Raw genomic sequence first — 18,656 nt, 5'->3', positions numbered from 1 at the left:
ACTTTCAGGTTTTTGCTGTTACTCAGAAGAATGTGATCTGACAAACGTTGTAAAACGTATTATTCATATATTATTCATACATTTTACATGTTTTACACGTTTACATAATGAAATCATCTCAGTGGTGTCGTTAAAAAGTCAAATGTGTTGTTATAATGAACTGCATCAATTTTTACAGTGTAGCACTGACACAGAATAAAGGCAGGTCAATATAAGACGACTAACAGTCACCTTAGTAATTCTTCAGTAGAAGGCTCAACACCACTCCTCTGATTATGAATGGTTCTTGCTTGCAAAAGGTGCTTAAAACTGTCAATAATCTTAATAAAATAGTTAATAATCAAGGACAGCATTTTCTTCTCTGATGAGAAGCTGAGACTCCTACTCTTATAGTCTATCTGTCAAAATTAATATTTCCAAATTATTATTTTATGGCAACCATAGTGTAGTCTACTGGACCTGAGAAAACTATGCATATGTTCGAGCCTGTTTGATTACTCTTCAGTGCCCCAAACCCCCTTCTTGTGTTCGACCTGTGTAACAGTTTCCTTTAGTTGAGTGTAGCAAGTGGGGGAAATCCTAAAATAATAAACACACTGGGACAGAAAAGCTCACCTGGAGTATGTCAAGTTTACTGACAGCAGCTTGCTGCTGGGAACCCAAAGTGTGGGATGGCCTTGGGTGTCATAGATGATCTTCAACAGGAACTTCCTGTGGTCATCATAAATTTTCTCTGTTCGCAAAGAACGATCATAATCCACGGAGAGCAAATTCCTACCATTCACCTGGAGAAAGACAAACAAGTATTAAAAATCACATAAATCTTCAATGAGGAAAATGTTAAATGCTAAGTCGTTGAAAGCTAGTGTATAGTGGTGCTCTGTTGAATATCTGAATGAAAAATCCCCTCTGACCTCCACCTCTATTCAAAATAAAACTGTTCCATAAATCAAACTACAGTTTGAACAGGACAGTGGCAGAAGCTAAACTTGAATTTGTTCAAAATAAGTGTCATTAGGAGAATGATTATGAGATTGTCCAGGAAGATAAAGCAAAAATTTTCAACCAAATGGGTTTGGCGTCCTGCAATCTGTTATCGTTAACTTTTTTAGTGTCTACTCATTATGTTGGTATCCTCACTGGGTACTTTTTCTATCTTCATATAACAGCACATTCCTGCATTTCATCTTCTTCTACACAGTACATGTCCTTTGGGCCAATGCATAGGTCTTCCTCTTCTCTGCTATCTTTTGTGAGTGTCCACGTGGATACATCCATTTTTTGAAGAAGTGAGCTGTGAGTTGGCTCAACTGAACGTTAAGTTTAAAATTCCCTACAGCAATCAGAGTGTTTTCTTGTATTGCCTCATCAGATGACAGCTGTATTAAGAAAAAATCTGTACTACCACTACTGTACTAATCCTTAGGTGTGCAAAAATACTAAATCCAGTCTGGTAAAAGCTCCTTTGGGACAACCATTTGTTACTTTTGTTATAAAACTTGAGCCCTCAGCAGCAATCATTACTCTGAAGTGCCAGAGTGATTAAGTGTAAAAAAAAACTAAAACAACTAATGTAACTTGACAAAAACATTTATAGTATATGCAATACAAAAATGATTTGATAACAAACCAAGTACAGTAAAAAAAAGAGATAAAACGTATTTAGCTGCAAAATGTCAGAACTGTCACCTCACTTCAAGAAAGCTCTTGGTCCAAACTCTGGCTTGGCCAGGCTGTTGGTATGTTGAGTTAGGATGTTAACCTTATGTCTTCACTGTTTTCTTCCAGTTACTCAGTCTTCCTTCCAAGGTACTGTGGCTCTAAAATCATGTTTTGTGAGGTCTGTTCATAATTAAGTTGAAGTAATTACCAAGTTTGAAGGAATTCTATTAAGGTTTTATGTAAGATGCTACTTTCACAAGAATGGGACATAATGTCTCCAGCCTGGTTAAAAAGTGGTAAAAGCTGTTTTTGCATATTCTTCCATTTGTGTAGAAAGAAATAGAGGCCAAAAAGACTTGGAGTTGTAACTCAAAATATATGACATGAATATAAAGTATGTGATTGTGGCACAGCTTTTAGCTGCGTATTAACTCCAACTTTAGTTTTATTACTACTAATGATGGACCCAGCACTAGTGTGGAGGCAGGGATTAAAGTCAATTGCTTTTCATCCAACCCCACAACCAACTAACAGCTGTGTTAGTGAAGAGAAATCATTATCTCAGCCCATCAGGTCCAGTACATTAATTGCACGGAGTCTGGTGGATTGAGCCAAATCACAAATCGTAAATTTAATTTCAAGAAAAGCCTTGGCCAGGGAAGTCTCACCCTGAGTTTTCTCCCAAAGACAATGACTTTTCCACGAGTCTGTTCTTTCCTGAATCTCCACTCAGCCAGGTTTTGGCCATTCTCTCCTGGTAGTGTCATGTTGCGACGGGCTATAGTTGGGTTAGCAGCACCTAGAGTTGAATATCACAGACATCACATTTAATCAACAAGGTGTGATGGGTTTAAGAGACGGTTGTTTGTTAAGGCCCAAACCCTACCAATAAAGCGCTGATCATAGTGTCTCTCTAATCTTATATGTCAGCCCAGCAATTTACACTGTGAGTGAGGTAATGTGGTTGCCTGAGCAATCAACCTATGCAACCATCTGGTAGTTCAGACTTTTAAGTTTACCAATCATCAGTATTTTAACTAATCTTTCCAAAGCATTTAGAAAAATGGAGACCATAAATTATTAATATAGCCTTCACTTCACAAACCTTCACTACATATATATATATATATACATTTCAAAATAGTTAATAGTTAAATTGCAAAACACTCACCATGTAGAGCCAACACCAATGCTTTACACAACACATCTTGCACATTTGGTTCCTTTGAATTGCAGGAAATCTTCAGCCAAAGCACTTTGACATAAAGCTTCCAGTTAAGCAACAATATATATTCAGGGTAATGTGGCTAGAGCTACATACCTGCCAATATGTGGGGCTCTGTCTGGTAGTGTGTGTCCATCCCATTGGCATAGGTTACCCTCAGTGAACGGTCATTTCCCACCTGGTAGCTGTTACGAAGTTGGTCTATATGAGAGAAATTATCATGATTTAATCCCAATAATAGTTCTCATTCAATTTGTTTTCAAATTCTAAGGAGTTTAATCAAAAATACTGCAAATATCTGAGTTGATGTGAGGGCAAACAACAGAAAGAGAGAAAGATAAGAGACAGTTAACATTTTCTGAGACATTTTCAGAACCTGTTGATACAGTTGCAAATAAGTAAATTAACTATAAATTGATTAAATTATATTTGTTCATGAATTATTGTGTCTTAAATGAATGCCTAATTTTAATAAAATCCAAAATAATTAAAAAATCTTCTTTCTTCTTAAAATCTGTTTTAATGAATAATACAACAATTATTCAATTGTTTCTGTTCATATTGAATAAATCCCCCAAACACTCATGACGCAGGTTGGAAAAAACATTAGAACTCCTTGACAAAGCACTTCAACAAATGCTATTTAGAATCAGGAGTGAGCATACCCTGAGCCCAATCAATGAAATGAATCCATCCCAAAAAAAACAGGACAGACGGTGCAGAAATCCACAAAGCTGGGAAGGGTGACAACATCATCTCATATTTGGGAATGTAGCTACTCTACAAAGAAGAGTGTGCCCTGCCAAGATGACTCGAAATGGACAATACAGAATCTTCACTGAGGTCAAGAAGAGCCCTAGTAACTGTAAACAGAAAATAATTGGGAAAGAATAATATCCCTGTTCATTAGTCTACGAAATGCAAAACACTGAACATTCTAGCTATTGCAGGACTTCTTTGTAGAAACTACTTCCAAAAAATAAGCTGTGTGTCAAACATTTTCCAAATAGCACCTTAAAATTCCACAGTGATGCTGAGAACATCACTCCATATGGTATTAAATGGTGCCTGCTTTGCTGCTTTAGGGCCTGGACACCTTGCCATCATCAAGGGGATAGTGGAGTTTATCAAGTTTATTATGGAATCCTTCAGGATAATATCAGCATATCTCTTCACCAGCTGAAGCTCAGTAGATGCTGAGTAATGCAGAAGTACAATGTTACTAAACATTTAAGCAAATCCATTACACAATGGCTTAAAAAAAGAAAACCCCTTTTTTGGGGTTGCACAGTCAGAGTGCAGACCTGAATCCTGATGCTGAGGAAAAGCTGTATCTTTAAGGCATCCAAAAATAAGACTGAACTCACTCAGTTTTGTGAGGAAGTATGGACAAAATAGTGTTCAGCTATAGTAGTAGTTTTCTCTCTTTTCTTCTGACATACCATCAGGTGAATAGTTCTTTAACTCAGTTTCTGTTTAACAACTCATCAAAACATTTCACATCAAATTTTCTATCCCAATATAAAAATAATCTTGGGGAAGGTCCTTCATCCCCAGCCAACCACAACACTTTTTCAGCTCAGAAGAAAGCTTTATACATTCAATTTAATACAGCCAGGAATTGATATATGAACATGTACTGTATTTATTGCCACTATTACACCCTTACCTTAACAACATGTTTTCAAAATGTAATCTACAAATTCAAATTCAATAAATATGGCACAAAGCTTTCAGTTTCTGTGATGTATCAAGTGTGAGTTACACCAATACAATGTGTGAATGAAAACACTTTCTGGCCACATACAGTCCAGAAACCAACCATTGCCACATGCTTGATGCTTCACCTGAACTTGCTCATTAGGTAAGTTTTAACAAGGACTTCAATGCTAAGTTGTAGTTTCCTGTGTTGGAAAGTTTGGCATGATGGATGAATAGGATGGTGAACCTTGCATTTTTTTTCTTCTACAGTTCTGTTGAAATCAGCAATGCACAGTGAGGGTACTTTGACGGATCTCATGTCTGTATTTTATTGGCTTGGAACTAGAAAGCTGACATTGCTGTTTAAAAATGTGATCAACTGCGACAGTACTAGTGTGATATACTGTGACATGAAGTAAAAGAATATGGCTTTTGCTGTGAAACTGTCACAACATCTTTAAGGTGACATACACCGGAAGTTATATTTAGGACATTTTTCCCCACATTTTATTCAGAGGAACAAAAATATCTTTTGATTTTATGCAAAAATAAGAAAGCAATCAAACAATAACTTTACTCCAGTTCAGTTTTTATGAACTTGGTTGGCTGAATTGTTTTTTGGCAAAAGTAATTCCTTAAATGTGGAGTAGTTATTGACAGTAGTCAAAGGGTGGCCAACATTTACATGTCTGCACCTTATTTTAATCGGATTGTAAATGAAGGCTTGTGAAGGCTTGTCTAAGCATCTCACCTTGCACTAAAGTGTAGAAAGAGTCTACTGATGAAAGGTTGGTTGTTATAGAAACATCCTCATCCCTCCCTGATGTCTCAATGTCCACAGCAACAGCCCCTGAAGACATGTCTCCGTGGAGATTAGTCACAACACCAGTGGGGAAGGTCACATTGGTCAGACGACCTTCACTGTCGTAGCTTCAAGGACACAGAAGAAGCAGGAAGGGGTTAATAGTAATAGTAGTAGTGGTATTAGTGATGGTCTTTTGAAGAGACTGATAAGTTTGTGTCCAAACAGACATAAACCTTTCCTCGTACCAATGCTGCCCATTTTATGCAAATTACTAGTTATTTCAGTTTGAGCAATTGCACATCAGGTAATGTGATACTATTCTATCAGAAATGTTTAAAATGATTTTACCTGCTATTAAACCATTCAACACCCATAGGAAGTAAAGTAGTTGTGGTAAGTAGTAAATCATTTGATTAATTTCTGTAGGTTGTTTTGAAATATAAAAATACAACTATAAATCAGCAGTTAGTCAACAGACAAAGTCTCAAATAAATAAACACAGTATTGGAACTTACTCATAGAAGGTCGTCCAGCCTATTTGGATACTCTTGGTTGCAAGCAAGCCACTGCTGCCATGGTAACTAAACAAGACTAATTCCTGACCCTGAGCTGTAAGAGTCTTGAGACCTCCATTAGTCCCAATAGTTAGCCAGATGACCTACACACAGAGAAATACACACAGCCACAGTTATATGTTCATATTCTGATGCTGAGATTTTAATATATTTGCTTGATTTATATAAATAGTTATATTAATAGTTATTATTAAATACTTATATTCAACTTTATACTTATTCATATATAAATGTATAGATGCCAATTTACGGCCTTAGTGACATTTTTCATGAGCCACAGCATCTAAAATATATATTTAATAATATATTAATTATATTATAAATTAATGATTAATAACAAATTCAACCATAAAGTCACAGAAGAGGCTCCTCCGTGTGTGGGAAAGCCCCTACTGTCAACTTGTAGGAGATGTTTACATTCAATATGGCTTAAAATTGACTACATAATGGCTTGAACAAGATTTAGCATATTTGCAAAAACAAATGTCTTCATGTGACAATTTATTGCGTGAAACCCTTGCATATCTCACCTGATTGTCAGGGGCAACCACACGTACAGGCATCCTGTTTGCATCTCTACGGATGCGGAGGGTGTTTCCACTGCTGTCAGTCACTGCAGTTACATCCTCCTCATTGCTGAGAGACAAGAAATGGAGGTGGAAATGACAAAGTAATACTGGATTCAATTTGAAAAAGAAAAAAGAAACTGTGGAAATAAAATAATTTTTCAGATGCAATGAATGAAAAGAATAAAACAAGATGCAAGATATTTTCTCAAGAAAATGTTTACTGAGGGATAAGGACCAAACATAATTATCTTTTAACAAAATCATTTTTTTTCTTCCCAACAGCAGAAATTAATATATTTCTACACACACAAACCTGTAACTAAAGTTGTATTTGTAGTCTCCAGTGACCAAAGACATTGTGAACTGATGAGTCCCATTCAGATCAAACACATAGAGTTCTTGAGAGGCTGGAGAGGCAATTTCATAGGAACTGGGACCTGAAGCCAGAGAGCCTGAAGAACACAAAGAGCCAGTCAGTCAGTCATTCAGTCAGTCATATATAAGACTTTAAAATCAGTTCGATAAAATGAATAGAAAATTTAATTCAGAGTCACTCCTAGGTATGGCTAATATTTGGTGCAGTATCCTACCTAGTGTGTAGTTTACAACAGTCAACAGTAATGTGCACAATTCTCCTGCATGACAATTAATTATTATAACTCATAATTAATTGTAATTCATGTTAATAACAATACATTTATACGGAAATGTATAGTCTTCATTGTACATTGTCATCCATGTCCTGTGAATAGTGCAATCCAGTCATTTTTATTAATTTCACTGCATTCATGTTATAATCCTGTACAGTCCAGACAATCCATCACTTGTTTTCTGTGACTATAATTATTATGACTGCTGTTTTATTTTATAACTATTACAACTATAAAAAAATATAAATAAATATATATATTATATTTATATTTAAGCTACTAATAGCAATGAGTCAAATTCCTTGTATGTACATGTATTAACATGTATTAACATGGCCAATAAAGCTGATTCTGATTCATTACATGAAGTCATAGCATCAAAACTGCAACGGGGGTAATTGATCGAGACCCCATTGGTTGGCTAAGTATTGGACTTCCTATCATCATTGTTAATGTTAATGCAAACTCAAAGCTTTCTGAAACATTTTAAAATTAAAAGCCCTCTGATGTTTTAATGAAAGGAAAGCCTTTATTACCTAACAAGGCTTTTGTAACGGTGCTCATATGCAGGATTGAACATAATTTATGTCCATCTGCTCCAGAATTTTTGACAGAGATTTCTTCCAGTGAAATGGATTTTAACTGTCTGCGCTTTTCCTCCTGCGACATATGGTGACACACGGAGACCAACAACCACTCACACTCACACCTGCGGACAATTTAAGGTCACTACTTAACCTAAACATGCATGTCTTTGGACAGTGGGAACAAACCCACGCAAACACAGGGAGAACAGGCAAACTCTGCACACAGAGGCCACAGGCCAGGAACCGAACCCGCAAACTTTTTGTTGTGGGGCTATGAGCCATGCTGTCTACAAGATTACTTTTGATTAAAGATTTAAGTTGCTAGGAAAATGTTTTGGCTGTATGGTGCTATCCATGGCCAATTTTGCCATTTGTATGCATAATTTATATGGATTTCTAATGTATGTACATACCAGTGGGTGGTTGGTTGCGTCGTATGGCACGAATCCGTATGTTTCCCAGATCAGCCACATATAGTGTGCCATCTGGTGATACCACTAAAGATGAAGGGGAGTTAAATCTGGCATCTTTAGCATAACCATCGCCTGTTTGATAGCAGTCACAGTTGGCATCATTCTGCAGGAAAGAGGGTGAGAAAGGGGAAGCGAGGAAGAAAAGAAGACAGAAATAGAAGATAGCTGGACTAAATTTGAACTAAAATGGCTTTGGTAAGATGATGGACAACACAGGTATATGAAATGACGAAATTCACTGTAAGTGATGCATAAACTGATTTGTAGTACCTTGCAGTCACAGTCAGATAACGCTCCAGCTAGATGGGTAATTTCTCCATCAGTTGATACCTGGTGGGGTGAAATAGAGATTTTAAAACAGAGGTCAAAAAAGAGTATGAAAAACCCAGGATCAGAAGTGAGCTGCAATCTGCCTCATCCCATTAGTTAAAATACCACTTTTTGTCAGATGTCAGAGTATGTCGAAGTATGATGCACTATAACTGGAAAAATGTACATGGCTAAACTATCTACAGTGATGGGAGGGAGTGCCTATGAGGCGTCCATGAGATGTGGATTGAGAGGGTCATTAATGATGAGAGATGTTTTGAGTGTTTTGCAGATAACTCCATATATCTCTGAAAGTCTCTCTGGTGTCAGTACTTTCGTTTCAGAAAAAGGAATTATTGTATTTTAGCAAATAAACTTAAAAAAATAAACACCCAAACTGTTTTTGTGGTTTGTCTCTTTCTTGCACCCAGAAGGTTGTGCTTCCACCCGTGTCATGGGTCAGGGAAGAATCCATAAAATTTTGCTAATTGGCAGATCCAGGAGTTGTTTACAATCATTATTATTCTTAACAATGTGACACTGAGGGCCTATTTAGATATTTTTGTCAATAACGTAAAAACCGTGAATACTACACATATTTGTGGCTAGGAAAAATATGAGTTTTACTACTTGTGCAAATTATAAAATAATAATCCTTGCATGTAGGATTGTTGGGCTTTTGCAAAGGCATGGGTTCAAGTATCGTTCTGGTTTGTTTTGTTTGTTCTTTTTGCTTGCATTTACTAACCCTATTAAATGACTAGAAGGAGCATTCTGAAAACAAATCTGCTCATACTGTACTGACAATCTGTCCTGTTGAGAAACTACAACTCACTTCAGGGGGGGCAGGGGGCGGGAGAGGGCATTGTATGTATGTTTTCTGGCGGGGGGGATAACTGTTAATCTGATGATTAGAAAAAAACTATACATTAATGTGCTGTAAGTGGTCTGAATGTTACCTGACGAATACGGTGAATTTTCTTTTCATCCGTTTCGGCAATGTAGAGAACACCATTGTAGGACAAAGCAATGGCTGTAGCTCCTTCAAGCATGGTTTGTACAGCTCTCTTCCCCATGGTGTATTCTATACCAGGCACTTGGCAGTGCATGGGACGACCAGCCACAATACGAACCTGAACACACAAATACAAGGGTACCAGTTAGTAAGGTTAGTAATACCATGTATTTTTTTTTTTTTTAATTTTAGTTAAGAGGAATTACGAATGTTACGAAAAAACTAAGCAAAAGAAAAGAAAAAAACCCAAAAAAGAATTTATTTTAAATGGAAAAAAATCTGTAAATGTAAAAGAATAACTGCAAAACATATACTGCAGTTAATGTGGGTATTGATAATACCTGTCTATTTTCAGTGATCTGCAGCACAACGTTGTTGTCCAGGACATAGAGAGAGTTATCCATGGGATTGATGGCTAGATCTGTGGGCCATTCTAGACGAACCTGGATGCATAGTTGACAGAAGGAAAGTAGAGTGAGCTTCTTTTACATGCTACTCTCATTCTCTGTAATTTCATTATAGTATAGTATGTTTTGCTATCTGGTACTACTGATTTCAACAGTGATATAGTGGGTTTCCTGGATGAACCCTGCCAACTTTGTTTTCCTGAGTAAACTCTGAATTGAATGAATCAGTGCCCACAGGCTAGTGGTACTGTTAAATAATAAATTATTTTGGAGTACAGCAGCACAACATACTGTAAGTCAAGATAGAAAGCAAGGACAGCAGTGCTTCAGAAAATATTGACAGCCAAACCAACGTGACCATTTAAGATCTTTTACTTTACAAAAAAAAAAAAAAAAAAGTAAATTAGAAGGAGAAAATCCAGGCACTTTAATTAAAGCTATTGTTCCACTCTAATGAAAATAAAGAAAAAAAGAAAAAATAAAGAAAAAAATAAACGCTAATGCCCATTCTGAAAATAGTGACTCTTGTTAAGTTATTTAAACGTCAGTCTCTAAATACATAATCAGTAGTTGATGTTTTCTGTTAAAGTATTCAAAAAAGTTGTCAAAAATTAACACAGCCCATTAAAATACTTGCATGTATAGCACATAGTGTTTAAAAATGTTTTATGTGGATTGTATGGTTATAAAATAGGATGCCATTTATCAATAGGAAGAAGACTGAATCTTGTGTGGGCTGCAACTTCACCTGTTCCTACAAGTGAACTCAAGAGGTCGGTTATATAAATGCTTGAAGTCAAGTTCCTATTAAATTCTGCAGGGATAGAGACAAATAGAGTTCCAATAACAGGGTAAGAATTTTGAAACCAACTGTTCTTCCTACAGTAGATAGATCTGAGCTCTCAGCATGCATACACGGGCAAACACATACATTTCGAATGAGCCAAATTTCAACTGAATTTCAGCCATTCCAGCCAAACTTCAGCCATGTGTAAACTGTAAACTTGTCACCTATGAAGGATATACTAGTGTAACTCTTTTCCAAAAGAAATGTATTTACTGGACACATTCAGCTCCAGTGACACTATAACATTAGGTGAATTTCAATAGAACAGCTCAATGGGCAATTTAAGTCATACATTTTTGTCACAAAATGTCACAAAAATGTGTACAATCACATTTTTCAGTCTATTTGAAAAAACAAAACAGTAAATTTCCAGGACACTGAAAATTCATAGCAATATTTAATTGGAATTAAATCACATGAGAAAAAATTCCAACCATACTTGCAGAAAATTGCTCGATGGAAAAAGAGGACTTACAGTTATGATAGACAGATTGACAGGTAGATAGATAGATAGATAGATAGATAGATAGATAGATAGAGTTTGATGGATAGATCAATTGATAGACAGATAAAGTACATCTAGGTAGTCTTGTCATGTTACCTGTCTTATATGCATACTGGTATCGCAGGTCAAAGGTCGTGCAGAAGTCAGGTCGTTGCTGCCCAGCACAGTGGAAATTATTCCATTACGGTCAACTTTCCGAATCATAGTTCCATCCACAAAGTAGATGAAGCCATTTTTATCAACTGCAATGCCTGTAAGAAATAGAAAAAAAGAGCAAACTGACAATTCCAATCTATCGTCCATCATTTGATTGTCATTGCATCAACTCTCCTCAAGGAGAGTGGCAAGTCTCCTCTGGATAAGCTGCAGCAAGAAGCTGATATTTATAGAAGTAAATATCGAGCGTAAATAGGAACATGCAGAGCCTGAGAGTTTTAAGAAAAGTCAGACAAGATAAATAAAAGAATGAGGTATTTTACAGAGGAGTGGAACAGCAGCTGTATGAATCTTACCCCAAAAGATTGAACTATCTTAGAAGAACAGAGTCAGTATTTTGTTAATTGCTTTAACAAAAACGTTAAAGCATACCATATATTGACAAAGACATACTAAATCATGGTTTCTAAATAATGAATATGTTCAATTTCAAATGCTTTGTTGATGTGACTGGACAACAACAAGTTCAAAATTACTTTTCATTGTGCCTTGATGAACCTGATATAATCATTTCAGTATGGTAAGTTATTAAAGTTACTCAGGAAGAAATAACATTACACAGCAACTTTGCAACTTCAGAGCTAATATTGTATATAATATATTGGCATTATCTGAATTTTACACCCTCACAAGCTATAGAGTGAAAAAATGGCTTCTGGGACTAAGTCAGGAAAGTACCTTTTTTTTTTTGGTGTTGCCTGTCCTCTGTGTCCTATTTAATTTCTTTATTTGTCACCTGTTCTCTTGTCTTGTGTTGCTGTGACATTCAAATTTCCCCAATGGGGATCAATTTGATATCAATATTATTATCTCATTTGATCTTAAAAGTGATCTTAAAAGTGTTCCCTGTCCCTGTGTTTCACCATCAGTTTCTGTTTCCTAATGTTTCTTTCAGGACTACAGCAGGACAATAATCAAATGCGTCATCTTCCTAAAAACATATGTAAGATGCTGTATATTGGCTGGCCAGGTCTGCAAAAATCATAATTTTAATATGGCCATTACCAAAAGAGACATGTCTATGAATATTCTCATTCATCAAGGTCATTGTTCTCTCTCTCAAAATTGATTTGTAGGCAACCGGAATTTTATTTGTCTATGAAGATGCTTTGCCTCTTATCCAAGGAGCTTCATCTCGGGCAAAAACTGGTACATCCTAAGGACAAGGTACCACACAGCCAAAACTTGCAGCAAACTTATATTCTGTCCAATGCAGTGAAGAATGCAAGGACGTATATATTGGGGAGACTAAACAACCTTTAAACAAATGCATGGCCCAACACAGAAGGGCGAACTCAGGTCCAGTCTCAGCTGTCTATTTCCATTTAAAGGAAAATACACACTCCTTTGAATGTCAAGATCCTGGACAGAGAGGACAGATGGTTTGAAAGAGGAGTAAAAGAAGCCATCTATGTAAAAGTGGAAAATCCATCCCTAAACAGGGGAGGGGGTCTGCAACACCACCTATCTCCCATTTACAATGTTGCCCTTTCATCTGTACCCAGGAGAATTAACAACTTAACCTCAGACAACTCTTAAAGATCGTTGTTCACCAGGGCTACACCTGACCCAAACAACTGTTGTTCCCATGTGACCACAACAATGGTCAAGTGAAACCAGTACTTTCACAGGTACTTTTGGTGAACACACTCACAGACGTTAAATACCTGGATCTTTCTCTACTGTCTTGGTCAGACTAGTGCGGACTAGTAGACCAACAAGCGTTGATGAAGCCCTTTGGATAAGTGGTGAAACGTTTTCATAGATAAATACAAGTCCAGTTGTCTACCAAAAGAGATGTTTTAGTTCACCTAAAACAGGTAAGTGGACACCTGGCACGAACTCCTTAATCACAGCTATTCACATTGTAGGTGCAAACCACTTAAAATGTTAAAATAATGGTCAAATTCTACGCTTCTGACTTCAGTGCAGGTCTTCTTTGGTCAACTGACTGCCTTCCAAAGACTCAAAACAAGCTGTAAACAATGAGCCTGACCACAGGATGCAAGACCAAGACCACCATTGACACTGAGATATGTGGACGTGTATTTGCCACTTATTTGTGTGCTGGATAGGAAAATGAAAGCTGCATTGGTTTGAAACTCACATGTGCCAGTCAATGTAAAGAATCTGTTGTGTCAGTTTAAGTCCCTGTATCACTTACTGTTTTATGTTGAAACTTTCTGTCTTGCCTTGTCATTCCCTGTCAAGCTTCCCACTTTCGTGATCACTGTGCCTCTTGCGTGTCCATATTTTGTGTTTTAACCAGTGAGGTAGCCCAGTGATCTTGACACCATTGCCTCATTGTTTGACCTTTTGTGTGCTGAACACTTGGACTGAATTAAGGGACACTGAACTTTCTGCTCCTCTCAAGACTATCCTGTGAGAGCACGCAATTTCTTCTGTGAGCCTGACAGCTTGCTCCCTCTTCCCAGACTGGGCAGATTGTTAGTGTGTGTATGTGTACCTTTAGGTCCCAGGAGTTGTGCCTCTGTAGCTTTTCTTCCATCTCCACATCTTGCTTCATCAAATGGGGGACACTGTTCACCTGTACCAGCCACAACCTCTCCATTACCTGAACATACACATACATCACAGATTAATTCAACTGTGTCTTTTTATCTGGCATGTTGTTATATTTTGGTGTGTGAGTTACTTGTGAAATTTGTGTCATTAATTTGTTAATTTTCATACATTCAGCAACAAGGTGTCTAACTGCAGAAATTAAGTTCTTACTGATGAGATCATGAGCGCTGCTGAGGACCTTGGGCCGGTAGATTCGTCGTGAGTTAGTATCTGACACGTAGAGCTGTCCTGTTACTGGGTCTGTGGCTAGATAGTAACGGTGAGCAGGGTTGTTGCTGTGGAGGGTTGTGGTTGGAGGTCAGGAACAAAGGATACAATGAGAGAAACAGTTTATTCATATTGTACCTTGAGCTATACCAGTTTTACTGAAAAGAAAATATTCAGTTTCAGTTTCCAGTTAATCCTCATGGCAAATCAGAACATGATTCAAAGTTTGAAAAGATATACTGATGGATATTAAGAATTCAGTGTTGCATTACAATGCAACATTATCAGTAACATAATATACATTTAATGTGACAATGAAGTGTGGAGATGATGATAGTGATAAAGTACTAAACATAAGATAGGCAAATGAAGTGAGAGCCATGAAATGTGTTCGTGTAGCAGGCGGTTTGTGTGCGTCTGTGTGTGAGGCAGAATTAGAGGCAGTCACAGTGTGAGTGTGAATGATCTTATGTGCCACATTTTCACTATATTTGTATGATGCGAGTGTTTTATATGTAATTTTGAAAGTGCCTTCTGTGAGTATTAACAAGTTTGTCTACTGATCAGTCTGAACAAAGGTAGGAGAGTGCACTGACCTATCACTTGTTTGTCTTGACACTTGACACTATCCTAGTGATATCTGCCAAGCTGTGATGTAAAATTTATCAAACACATCTAGACTAGTTAACATATATATGCTCCTCTAACGTGCCAATATAACTTGTGGGATGTTTTGTGTGAAAGAAATCATGAATGACATTCCTCAGACATGTGGATGGAACCTGATCATCCAGATACGCAAGCAGACATTAAAAAATTGGAGTGTGCAGGAAATAGAAAGAAAGAAAGGCATCTGGAGATACACAAACACACACACACACACACACACACACAGAGGTCTCCTTGTTGCTACAGTGATGACTGTGCCGTTCATCTGAGCTGACTAAAGGAGAATCAGCTTGATTTCCTGTGAACACTTGTCAAGATTAGAGAGTAGAGAATGAAAATTTTGAAAATTACACTGCAACATTACTAAATACAATTTCTTACGTAATTCTTTGTTCTCAGATTTAAAACAAATTGAGAAAAAAAAATTATCATTTCAAGAGTTCAAACTAATAAATACATGCTTTCTGTTGATGTTCTGCTGGAAATTGGTTACGCTTTCTATTTTTCACAGGAGTCCACAAACAATTCACATTTTAGAATGAGTTTTTCACATTTCAACAAAAATGCAACCAAAGTTCTCAAATCATCATTTAAGCATCAGAAAAAGGAGACAAGGATGAATTTCAATGTACATGCAAGAAATGTGGGTAGTTAGATCGCAGAGGTCCAGTAGTTTTTTGGTTTTCATGACTCAGGGCAGGGCCTTGATGGGGAAAAAAGTTATGGTTGTAGTTATGGTTTTCTTTTTCCTGTGTCCTGCTTCAATTTTATAAATAATACTTTGTTAGCTTTGGATGCTATTGGTAGTTTGTTTGTGTTGTTTCTATTGGTCTAATTCATCTGAATCACACTTTAAACTCATTTGTGTGAGAGATTTCTGTTTTGTATATTATCTGTTTTCCAGATTGCCAAATTACCATTTTGTTTAACATTGTCCTTGATGTGCTGGGACATCAGAATGTCAGTGGACTGGGAGTCTGAGAGCTGCCAGGAATGACTGAGCAACAGTGATTGTTTTTGTGAAATTAAGAAGTGAAAGGTGGAAGTTGCATAAGCAGAATAAACTGATGGCAAAATTAAAAGACAATTCAGGTTGAAACTCTCTTACCTATGTCTGAAATCTTTGTTTCTTTAGTACATAACAAGCAAGGAAAGAAAACAGAGAGGAATCAGAAGTTAGTAGATAGATTGGTGCCTGATAGATTAAAAAACACCAGAAGATTAGCTTACCGAAAAGTAAAATTAGACCAGTTAGAAGTTGGAGAGAAAGAATTGTAATCATGCTTAATAGAAGCAACTGGCAATAGAATTTCAGATGGCTAAGCTTTGATTTTTGATTTTTTTTTTTTATAATGAGCAATCCATCTAAGTTCTATATTTGTATATTTTAACACTTTTACTATTATCTTTTAACACAAAGAGTTGCTAAAGAATAAATTATTAAATGGCAATTTTTCTTAAAGTGCCCAGTCTTTCATCAGTAGTTATGAGTCAAAGTGTCGCTTAACCAATGATATGGAGCAGAATACATGAAGTTGCCCAGAGAGATCAATTGGAATGCTACATTTCAAATAAAAACCAAGATTAGTATATTTAAATACTTGTTTTACACAGGTCCAATCAACACCCACAGTAATAATACCCTGTGAAGCCTCTGTAAAATGGATTTTACAAAGCTTTCTTTTAAAGTGGTTGATTAGCACCTTGAATGAGCTCAATTTAGGAAATATTTTCTATATGGTCCTGTTGGAAACTTTTGGATCCATAAGTAGAAAGGTCATAGTTTCAGAATAGTGTATTACAAATGAAGCAACCTGAATGAAATTACGTATGTGTATTCTCTCTGACATCCATCCCTCCCTTCCTTTTGACTTACCTCAGCTCCATGACACTGCTGACATTCCCAGAGGGGAAGATCCTCCTGATGTAGTTGAAGTCTCCAACAAAGATACTGCCATCTGCTCCACAGGCCAGAGCCAGAGGTGCCAGCAACTTGTTGCCCTCAGCTTGCCCATTACAGCTAGGGCAGGAGATGCTGCGGCGACGCCCATTTCCTAGAAGGTAAGGACATACATTTTTACTAACTACATCAGTGTTTTATGTTCTTCCTACAGAAAATACTGTCTGGCTAAAGCATTATTCCAAATCAGTTTTATGAGGCAGTGTTGCTGAATCCTGTGGTGGGCCAGGCAACTTATTAAAGACTTTCAAATGTTTAACAAATATACTGCACACCCTTCACTGTAGGGACAACTTTCAAATAGCTTGAACTTACTATCCGTATAAGGAATAGGTATTGTTTATTTGTCAAACGTAAATGTCATATTGTAAGTAAACCAGACACTATAAAAACAGACAGGAACACATACAGTTACAAACAAGGATAAACCTTAGGTTCAGAAATAGATTTTACTTTTATGATACTTGGGACATGCGCAGGCAGAGCTGCTGGGAATAGATGCAATTCAGGAATGAAACTGAAATGCTCGCGTTTTTACATCTTTGCACTGATAACGTCTGTTTCATTAATTACTATAAATGTTACCATTACCAAATATTAGCCAATAACTCTAGGTTTATTATTATTTAGGGGCATTTCACAACAAACTTATGTTTGCAGTGAAGAAGCGGGAAGTAGAGCGAATACACACACCAGTTAAAAGTTTGGCAACAGTTTGGTGATTAAAAAGAAACAAACAACTCAACAAATCTAAGGCAATTTGCAAAATGTTCCACATCACAGCTAAGCTATTTTACTGTCACAATTGCTATTAATAGACAGTGAGACTTGTGCTGGTTTACAGCTGCAAGTGAATGCCAAATCAACTTAAATTTTTTTTATATTTGTAAGCTGTTTTGTGAAAGGTCATATTATAGTGACTGTATTTTGCTACTCATTTTGGAGTTTCTGAAAAACTGTTCAGCAAATAAACAAACAATTTGACTCAATGAATTGCACTGCATCATTTATTTGCTTTGGCTAATCACACCCTGCTGAAATGGACTACCTCAGTGGGAGAATCGTGTCGTGCTGCATTAGTAGTTGCCTCTTACACCACCAGTTCTCCTCTGGTTTCCATTTGACTCATATGGTTCCCACATTTTAATCACAGTGACACAAACTAAATTACCAGCCATTTAGTGGTGATGTTATCAGCACTGATTTCAAATATAGGTATAGGTCTGCACTTACCCATGATGCTGCTGATGACAGGTGGCTGTTGGGAAATAAAAATGTTCTCACCATTGCCCTTGTACAAAATACCTAGTGGTGAAAAAAAAATAAGATGAGAAAGCTATATAAAAAGCAAAGAGAAACAGCAGAGGGAGAGATTATAACCAGACTAATTGTATTGTGGATTCACATTGTTGTTGTGACTCAGAGATAAGATTATTACTAAATGGACCCCAGCCCATTTAGTATGCGAATCCAGGTGCAAGAATAATTTCATGTTACAATAAACTTTTATGGCGATGGTAGAAAGAGCAGCATGGCAGCATTGTGATTAGGGCTGTTGCCTCAAAGGAAGAAGATTGTGGATTTGGTCTCAAGTACTCTGGTTTCCTCCCACATTCCAAAGACATGCATGTTAATTGGTGACTATTTGTCTGTAGGTCTGATTGTGAGTGGTTGTGGTTGTTTGTCTC

General features: G+C 36.8%; 1 protein-coding gene across 7 annotated transcripts in view; it reads right to left on the bottom strand.

Annotated features, from left to right (window-relative positions):
• tenm3 (teneurin transmembrane protein 3) overlaps positions 1–18,656 on the bottom strand; it is a 174,891-nt gene that overhangs the window by 10,568 nt on the left and 145,667 nt on the right. For 6 of the 7 annotated variants that reach the window (XM_029512999.1, XM_029513050.1, XM_029513015.1 and 3 more), the window contains 16 exons: positions 18,202–18,273; positions 16,885–17,062; positions 14,283–14,407; positions 14,014–14,121; positions 11,427–11,581; positions 9,913–10,014; positions 9,516–9,689; positions 8,518–8,577; positions 8,188–8,350; positions 6,851–6,989; positions 6,499–6,604; positions 5,909–6,051; positions 5,340–5,518; positions 2,984–3,088; positions 2,331–2,461; positions 616–785 (listed from right to left, as the gene is read on the bottom strand). In XM_029512999.1, coding sequence (XP_029368859.1) covers positions 616–785; positions 2,331–2,461; positions 2,984–3,088; positions 5,340–5,518; positions 5,909–6,051; positions 6,499–6,604; positions 6,851–6,989; positions 8,188–8,350; positions 8,518–8,577; positions 9,516–9,689; positions 9,913–10,014; positions 11,427–11,581; positions 14,014–14,121; positions 14,283–14,407; positions 16,885–17,062; positions 18,202–18,273 — 2,110 coding nt within the window. Of the gene's footprint in view, positions 1–615; positions 786–2,330; positions 2,462–2,983; positions 3,089–5,339; positions 5,519–5,908; positions 6,052–6,498; positions 6,605–6,850; positions 6,990–8,187; positions 8,351–8,517; positions 8,578–9,515; positions 9,690–9,912; positions 10,015–11,426; positions 11,582–14,013; positions 14,122–14,282; positions 14,408–16,116; positions 16,138–16,884; positions 17,063–18,201; positions 18,274–18,656 lie in introns of all 7 variants that reach the window. The other variant, XM_029513007.1, reaches the window with a different exon arrangement.

The sequence above is a fragment of the Echeneis naucrates genome, chromosome 1 (genome assembly GCF_900963305.1).
Source record: "Echeneis naucrates chromosome 1, fEcheNa1.1, whole genome shotgun sequence".
Lineage (NCBI taxonomy): Eukaryota > Metazoa > Chordata > Actinopteri > Carangiformes > Echeneidae > Echeneis > Echeneis naucrates.
Note: the sequence above shows the minus strand (reverse complement) of the source record. Positions and strands in the feature narration are given on the sequence as shown.